The 8,805-nt window shown below is 54.4% G+C and overlaps 1 protein-coding gene across 1 annotated transcript in view; it reads left to right on the top strand.

The window, feature by feature from the left end:
• Positions 1–8,805, top strand: part of ARRDC1 (arrestin domain containing 1) — a gene marked incomplete at its 5' end in the record, with an annotated part of 17,051 nt that overhangs the window by 5,457 nt on the left and 2,789 nt on the right. The window contains 2 exons of the mRNA XM_010136042.1: positions 7,786–7,836; positions 8,364–8,518. Coding sequence (XP_010134344.1) covers positions 7,786–7,836; positions 8,364–8,518 — 206 coding nt within the window. The remainder of the gene's footprint in view (positions 1–7,785; positions 7,837–8,363; positions 8,519–8,805) is intronic.

Below are 8,805 nucleotides of genomic sequence, written 5' to 3'. Positions count from 1 at the left end.
ATGCTGCCGGGGTCAGGGGCAGTAACTGAGGTTTCAGCCCAGTAAAACCACATGGTAGCATCCGCAGCTGCCTTGGTCACAGCGGCTTCCTCAGCACTTCCCAATTTCTTGCCTCAATAGATCGCTGTTAATCCTCAGAGGCTTTTTGCAGCATTGCTGTACCACCAGATCCTGCTAATTCATTGAAAATGTAACTCAAAATGCTGACATGGAGCTTTGTAAGCAGTGAGCCTTTACCCTGGCCTCAGTGCTGGGCTTTCTGGTGTGGGTTTTTAATCTCTCTCTCTGAACCTCCCGTGTTACAGAGCGGTTTATCTCAGCAGCGTTAACCTTATCGGAACACCGGAGGTTGTTCCTGCTGTGTGTTTGTGTACAGGCGAATCCAGCGTGAGGGAGCTGCCGCTTTGAATGGGAGCCTGGAGCCTGCCGGGGCTGCGCGCCCTCGCTGCCCTGCGGCAGTAGCAGGAGCGCTCCCGTTCGGGGCAAGCTGAGCAGAGCCAAACCCCGAGCCTTTCCCTCTGCCGCTTTGAATGGGAGCCTGGAGCCGGCCGGGGCTGCGCGCCCTCGCTGCCCTGCGGCAGTAGCAGGAGCGCTCCCTTTCGAGCACAGCTGAGCAGAGCCAAACACCGAGCCTTTCCCTGGCAGGTCTGGCTGTGCGTGCTGGCAGGTCGCTCCTCTGCTGCCTCTGAGGCACCCATGCCTGCTGCAGGGATGGCACGAGCAACTGTGCGTGTTTACCCTTGTTTGCTGTGGTTTGTAATCCTGTGTGTTAGCGTAATCCACCAGAGACTGGGGTGGAGTCCTTGTGCTAAAGCTGCAGCGGCTGAGACAAAATTAATGCTTCCCATCTAACACCTCTGATACAGCCTCCTGCGAGCTGGAAGAGCTCTGACCTGCTCGCTTACATCCAATATTCCATTTTCTAGGCTGCAAAGGTAGACAAGAAGAAACAGAGGAAGGCAGGGGGAATGGGTTGCCTGGGGAATGGGAAAGGGAGGGCTGATTTTAGGCAGCAGGAAGACTATATTGCTACAGGCGATGGCATGGGGACCAGCAGACACCAGGTTCCTTACCACAGTACATGATTTGGCTGGCATCACTCGCTGAGTAGCCAAGGAGAAATTGCCATATGGCCTGGCCTGCTGTTCCTCTACTAGAAGAACCATAAAAATACGTGTACTGCAAGGGTGCAGCTTGTTCCTGCTCTCACATCCATGTGTGCAGCAGGAGGGAGCAAAGCCGCTGTTGCCTGCTTGGCAGGCACTGGCTGGGAGAACGAGAGGCTGGTGCAGGAGCCCCCATTCAGCTGCTCCCCGGCTCCTGTGCCTGGGGTGCAGGGACACCTTCCAGACACCTAGTTATGGCTGCAGAGCAAATAGAAGGAGAGAATGTTAATATCTTTTTGTCTGAGTCTAGCTGTGCGTGAAACCTGGCGAGGCAGAGGCGTGTGCTGGACCGCTCGCTGCCGTTGCCTGGCCCTGCTGACTGCTGTGTGCTCGGGGTCTGGGCCGTCTCTCCCAGAGCGTGAGATTTCACAGGGGTGAGTAATACAGCTTGGCTGAATCTGTCGTGTTTGTGCATCAGGCATGTCCCAATCCTGTTCCGGTTTCTCTTCCTCTGGCACCCAGCTGGAGGTCCTGGCTTTGCAGTGGTGGTCAGTGGAGAGATGGCTGTGACCCCTTGTGGCTTCCAGCTGCCTGGGGATGGAGACGCTGGGACTGGGGGAGCCAACCTGGGAGGAGGCGTTTGGCAGATGTCCCTGTGGTGGCACTGGTTTGAACATGCAGCCCAGGCAGATCTGGCCCCACCAGTAAAGTAAGACTGGCCTGTTTGCATGGGCCACTAACCCAGAAAGCTGCACAACAGCCCTGGGAAGCCCAGGCGGGATGCAGCAGGTAGGACTCGGTGTCCTTGTTCGTCTGTGGCTGGTTCCTCCTGACCCCCAGCCCTGCCCTGCTCTCAGGCCAGGGCAGAGGCTGTTGGAGGACCTTTCCCAGCCCTTGGCTGGGTGTGGGCAGGCAGCTTCTGCTCGCTCTGGAGGGATGATGGCTTTGAAGGGCTGGCAACTTCCTCTGGCTGCTGGCTCTGCCTGGGCAGGGGCCTGGCAGCACTGTTCCGGGAAGCTGCACTGCTCTGAAGAGAGTCCAAGCCCTTTCAGCACCTGAGCTGTGGCAGAGGAAGCTCGACTTGATCATCTGTTTAACAGTGTGAATACAGACGTGTGGTCATTTCACCCACACACGTTACGATGGTGTCATGTTTTCCCATGCGGTTGTGCAGCGCGTGGGGGAACCTCTGTGGATCAGAGCAGAGCTGTCGGAGGGGAGGGAGCCGTGCCTCCAGGGCTGGGTGGGCTCAGCCTTCTGTCCCTTCACTGCACACCTCTGGGACCACAGATGGCCCGAGCGCTGTGGGACGGAGCTGCAGCACCACGGTCTGTGGTGTGGTGCAGGGCTGGGCTCCCTGTCACTGGCGAAGCTTTGCAGGGGAGCCCTGCCCGGGCCTGGCTGCATCACCAGCTCACCTCCCAGGGACCCGGCAGAGGAGGCGGCATCAGCCCTGTGGGTCAAGGCGTTTTCTTTCTGCATGTGCTGGGTCCTCCTGGGCCTCCTCCACATCCGCTGGTTCAAGTGAACAACCCCTTGTCCCAGTGTGGAGTGGAGCAGCTGCACTGTGAGCAGGAGAGTCCGTTGCTTCCAGACAAATCTGCACTGGATTCAGGGGACTCTCCAGGGTCACAGACCTCCGCTTTGCGCTGTAAGATGCTCTTAGTGCATGGTTGCTGCTTCTGCTGTCTGGGTTTGGTTTTCCTCCAGACTGTCTGGGGCAGCAGCTTCTTTCCCTCCAGGAATTTTCAGGGAGGATGTTTCCAAAGGCCGTGTGGGGGTGGCCAGTCTCAGCTGGCTCGGCTCCTATCGGGAGGAAAGGCTGCTCTAGGCACAGCCCCGCAGCAGAACCCTGCTAATCCAGCTGCCTCTGCTGCCTAATGACTTTCTCAGGGTATTTTTAGCTGCCTGCAAACTTCAGGAAAAGATTTTTTTTTTTTTTTTTTTTTTGCAGCCGAGCACACTGTGGCCTTTGTTCAGGCTTGTGGGAATAGGGAGGTCACGGCTCAGTGTGGCTGCAGTGGCTTGCACAGCCCTTTCCCCTCACAGTGCGTTTGAGAGCTGCTCAGGAGCATCGTTGCTCTGTCCTGCGTCTCTGTGGCTGTGCGGGATGGGCAGGCGGAAAAGATTTTTTTTTTTTTTTTTTTTTTGCAGCCGAGCACACTGTGGCCTTTGTTCAGGCTTGTGGGAATAGGGAGGTCACGGCTCAGTGTGGCTGCAGTGGCTTGCACAGCCCTTTCCCCTCACAGTGCGTTTGAGAGCTGCTCAGGAGCATCGTTGCTCTGTCCTGCGTCTCTGTGGCTGTGCGGGATGGGCAGGCACTGCAAGTGTCCTTCGCAGGGAGCTGAGGCGGCTTCTGCTGATGTTTCCCACGTGAGAGGTACCCGGGTGTCAGTGGAAGGTCAGGTTGTGCGCTGCCCGTGCCCACGGGCTGGCTGGAACAAGGGGAACTGCCAGATCTGGCCCATTACGGTGAGACTAGTCTGCATTTGGAAATGGAAGCTCAGCCTTTAGCAGCAGAGTTGCCAGCTGGAGAGTTTAAAAGTCATTGCCACCACCCTCCCTACTGTAAGGGGGGACTTGGCTCAGGACTCACCAACTTCCCACCTGCCAAAGGCACCTGACACGTGGCTAAACACCAACATGGCTTTGTAAAGCCGGGCAAGGTGGACACGGAGCCTCCACGGTCTGTGCAGGAGGAGCTTCTGCCAGGAGAGGGGAGCCCGGGGCGCGACTGCTGTGGGGTTACTGCTAAATACCTGCCTGTCCTCCTGCCCCCAGCAGGAGCAGACAGGACCGGAGCTTGACTGGGGTCTCTGCCTCCTTGCTGCTCTGGTGCTGGTGCTTTCACTGGAGTGGTCTGTCTTGGTCAGGATCATCTGGTTTTCTTCATCTTATTTTTATTAACCCTTGTCTCTGAAATAGGCACTGAACTCCAATGCTCCTTTTGCTTTCTGTGCCAGCGGGCTTCTCAAAATCCAGCTCCAGGCTGCCGAGGGGGCCTACAGCCAAGATTGGGGGTCCCCACCAGATGCAGGGCTCAGGTGCTGCCACCCGTCATAGCCGTCCACCAGCGACCTGCCCCAACAGCTTCCGTGCTTGCAGGAAGGGCAAGAAGGGCAGGCTCTCCGCTGGGAGCTGGGGCTCTGCGAGCAGCCGGCTGTTCGTTAGCTCTACCAGCAGACTAAGTCACACGTGGTGGCATCTGGGTAGGACCTGGGTGCTTGGTCCAGCCTGCTGGAAAATTCCCTGTACGTGGAGGATCTCAGGGCTGGCATAAAGATGCTTCTTTCTCTTTGGGGGAAGGTGAGTGTGGGTTGGAAGGAGCAGGTCTGAAAACAAGGACTACTGCTAATGGCCTGCAGCATCTCTCTGCTTAATGGAGTGGAGAATCAAGCTCACTGCGTTTCCCTGGCTCCCTGCTCGGTGCAGCGCTGAGGTCTGGGTTCTCATGGCCATGAGCCAAGCACTGCTGCAGTGGCCTCGGTCAGCACGAGTGCGATGGGGCGTGACTTCTGTCTGGGGTAGCTGGTCATGGAACTCATCGCTGGCCGTGAAGAGCAGGAAAGGCATTTTCCAGCCCCAGTGGGCAGCTCGTTGCAGGCAGGAGCTGCAGGATTTGCAGGCTGCTCCCTGTCCTAAGTGGGGTCACAGCAAGTCTGAGTATGCCATGAGCCAACAGGGTGCTTGGGCTTGGCTGTAGCTGTTGGGGCGGTCTACGCTGACCTGTGGGTAGTTTTCATCTGGTGACTTACTCAGAGGCTGGGCTACCCACGTGGAAACTGCATCAGTACCACCGAGTCGGTGGGGGCTCTGGCGGCCAAACCACGTCCTCTGAGCGACGCTGGCCCCGCATGTTGCTGCGAGAGCATATTGCCTTCCTCGATGCTGCCGTTGGGAGCAACCTTCAGGACCTGGGTTTTCTGCAGAGGGTTAGAAACTTCAGCAGGTTCACTTCCAACCCGGCTTTCTGATGGTGCACATGGGCTGGGCAGGAGCCTGACTGAAAGGACTTGTTGGATCATGCCTGCTGTAATGTAGAAGAGGGACTTTCACTTTGTGGAGTCTGTGAGCTCTTCCCAAGAGTCCTGGAAAGGCTGTGAAGTTTCCTGCCTCTAGCAGGAGACTTGAAATCCCTGCCTGTGTGTTCATCTGGGATTCAGCTGGGAAGTCTCCAGGCCTTGGTGGAAACTCAGTGGTCGCTACCCTCTGGGGCTCCCATCTCCCTTCCTTCTGCACTATAGCAACAGGACTCGCTCCCTCTCCCTGTCAGACGGAGTGAGTCCCCTTCCTGCAGGGCAGAAGCTGCACAGGAGAGCTGATGGATTCCAGCATATCGATTTGCTTTCCAAAGGTAAGGCTAACGGGTGCAATCAGCGTTGAAAGGTGCCCGATCAAAGGCAGAAACGCTTGGAGCAGCAAACAAGCGCTGGGTCAGTTGAGTCGTGTGTATTAGCCAGGCTTTACCCCGGAACCAAGGGCCAAGGCACCTGCTGCATCCCTTCACGGAGCCAGCTTTGCCGAGGAGCGAGTGGAAGCTGTGCGAGCTCTGCCAGGCGCCAGCCTGGCTTTGTGCCTCCACCTGGTGACAAGGCTGGGGGTTGCACTTCAGCCTCCAGAACGCGGGTTTGTTTGGGAAGGAAATCACCAGGGTGGGTTCTGGGTGGGGTGATGGGTTTCCCTAAGGACAAGGTGTATAAATAGGCATCTGTATATGTCTATAATATCATAAATAGGGGTTTCTTTTGACTCGCCTTCGCAGCGATACTCCGTTGAGATGCTTGTCGAGTTAGTTTTTCCACCCGTTTGTGCTGCAGGCGGGATGCGTGTGAGCTGGGGTGTCCTTAGATGTCCCCGTGGGGTGGCTGAGTGAGCAGAGGGTCCAGCTTTTCATAATGTGACAGATGCCCCGAGTCCAGCGGCATTGCAGGGTCAGTGGGGGGATTTACTCTTCTCTCCTCTCCACCTCCCCCTGTCACGTAATCCGCTCAATCCCCTGACGATGGGACTCTGTTACCGTCAGCTCTGCGGAGCCAGGGTTGCTAAGCTGTCTCCTCCGTCCTGCCTCCACCAGCCAGCCACATCCAGAGTCTTGGTACCTCCAAAGCAGAACAAACACTGCTTGGTTTAGCAGGTACCCAGGACTCCCTTAACGCCGCCTCTTTAAAAACAAAACCTCTTGTGTTTACACGTTATTAACACATGTGGATAAACCTTAGTGTTTTTCTACTGAAGGCAACTTTGGGAGCTGTCTCTGATGTTACTGGGTCACACTGTGGGTCCAGTTCAGCCCTGGGAGGGAAGCTGGAACCTGTCCGGGAATGCTTGTTAATAAACAAACCGACGCAGGAGGCTTAGACACAATACAGCCACACGTATCAATGTGATAACGACAGGTGTCCATTTATTCCCAGCTAGCTCTTATTTTTATTCCATAGCTAATTCATTAGTAAACACCATTACATCATATCTAAACATTATGATTTGTCACTGGTTAAAAAAGTTAATTCATTAGTAATCGGTTACATCATTTTTAGGCACTACGATTTGTTACTTGTCATTAATTATGTATTAGGTTAACGAAAAGCCCCCCTATGATTACCTCAGTTAGAAAACTTGTTCAACACACCTGCAAGAAGTTAATGAGACATTCGACCTTGGCTTAGAGTTCTCACTTCTCAGCAGTTCTTTAACCAAGGATCCTTGCTAATTAAAGTTTTGATAACTGAGCTGCAGAGCTCCGATAAGTAATTTCAAACAAAGAACTTTGTAAAACTGCACTTTGGTACCTGAGAGCCAAGGTTCTGTTAGCTACTAAAGCAGACTGTTAAAAGCAGACTTTAAGCGAACTTTAGAATTATAGCTTTGCTAACTCAAAATAAGATTCTGGATTGCCCAAAATATGTCCATTTTCTTGAAGAAATCCCACAAATGCTGGAGGGTGGATGGGGTCAGTCAGGGAGTCTGAGTCTGTAGCTGTTGTTTTAGGTGTCCTGGCTCTGATCTGCGCCCTCAAAGCTGTTGTTGCAGAGCAGGGTATGGTTGAAGGAAACCAGCGTTGAGGTTTTAACGTTGTGGTAATCTTTCCCTTGGTTCCTGTTGTCTAAGCAGCTGGGCTGAGCTATTGCAGGTCCGTTCTTGAGACCAGGGATGGATTTAGGCCTGGGAGATGGAGCTCTGGTTCCAGCTCTGGAACACTGTGCAGTCTGTGTGGGGCTTGGCATGTGGCGAAGGCTGTAGCTGATGCCCACCGGATCTCCTCACCACCCTCAGGCAGTGTCTGGGCTTTCTCTTCTCCCCTCTGACTGGCCACGGCCTATTTGAGGAAAGACAAACACACAGCATCCCTTCTCCTTGCCCTGTGTCAGTAGTCTTGGAGCTAACCTCTTGCTGGAATCCCTTAAACCCTGCCCCAAACTACCTTCTTTCCAGGATATCCTAACGTAGAACCAGTTGTTGGGGCTGGAGACACCTCCTGTCCCAAGGAGAGGTGGGTGGCAGCAGATGCTGCTGTTATCTCAAGCACTGCTCATTGGATCTGGAGTTGTCCAGTGGGCTGTAGGCAGCTGGACAAGTGGTGTGGTGGTTTTTCCCTCTGCAGAAGATCGTGCTCTCCAGAGATCACACTGTTCCAAGGCAACGACACGTCCCACTTATATTTTATTCTTGTTTCCCACAGGGGTCCTGACAGCTGGAGAGCACAACTTTCCCTTCCAGTTCCTGCTGCCAGGTATGATGCAGATCAGTGGCTGAGGGCACTTCCATGTAAGCCATGGCTTTTGCAGCCTCTCAAGCCTTGCTGAGCTGGACCTGGGCTGGGCGGTAGAGGCAGGCTGGCAACTTGGGCCGGAGACAATAGAGAGAGAGTAAGGTCAACCACAGAGAGCAGAGAAGCTTAGACGAGTGGTACCTTCTGCACTGGTGGAGAGCTGGGTCTATGCTGTTGCTGCTGCCCCTTCAAGCTGAACACGTCAGCTCTTGGTTTTGTGCGGGGGTCATGGCCTGTGGCCAGCCAGCCATCCTGCACACACTGTGTGCAGGGAGAGGATCTTTGCTCCTGCACCCATGTTGCAGAGGATCCCTTCTGTAAGGAGAGTGCAGCCAGGTCTTCAGCCCCAGGTCTTTTTTGGGGTCTCCTGCGTACTTGCAGAACAACTCAGGTGAAGGTGAAAACTGTTTAAAGGGACTATAATTCCAGTTCAGAAACGCCTGGCCTGCCTCAGCCTTATGATAATTTTTTTTCTCTCTCAACTCCAGCCTCTGCTCCTACGTCATTTGAAGGTCCTTTTGGCAAGGTCCTCCATCAGTTGAAAGCTGTGATAGACACACCTCGCTTCTCCAAAGACTACAAGTGCAACAAGATCTTCTACGTTCTCTGCCCTCTCAACCTAAATGACATCCCTGACATCGAGGTACAAACAAGAGCGTGGCTGGGAAGTGCCAAAGCTTCAGCACTTCTCTTATGTGCTGTCTGGGGAATAACTGTGGTTGAACAACTCTTTGACTGCGTGTCCTGACTGTGCAGGAGCAGGACAAGGACTCCTGACCCGTCCTGCCTCACCATCAGTCCCTGCTCCGAGTGATTTTTAACTCTTCTGCGGGTTGCTTTGAAAGATTTAGGTGAATTTTTAGCTCGCAGAGAGAGGTGTTGGCCAATAGCACCAGGTGCTTGTAGCAAGTTTGGGAACTTGCTTTGGAG

This window comes from Buceros rhinoceros, unplaced genomic scaffold (assembly GCF_000710305.1).
Source record: "Buceros rhinoceros silvestris isolate BGI_N320 unplaced genomic scaffold, ASM71030v1 scaffold23085, whole genome shotgun sequence".
Classification (NCBI taxonomy): Eukaryota; Metazoa; Chordata; class Aves; order Bucerotiformes; family Bucerotidae; genus Buceros; species Buceros rhinoceros.
Note: the sequence above shows the minus strand (reverse complement) of the source record. Positions and strands in the feature narration are given on the sequence as shown.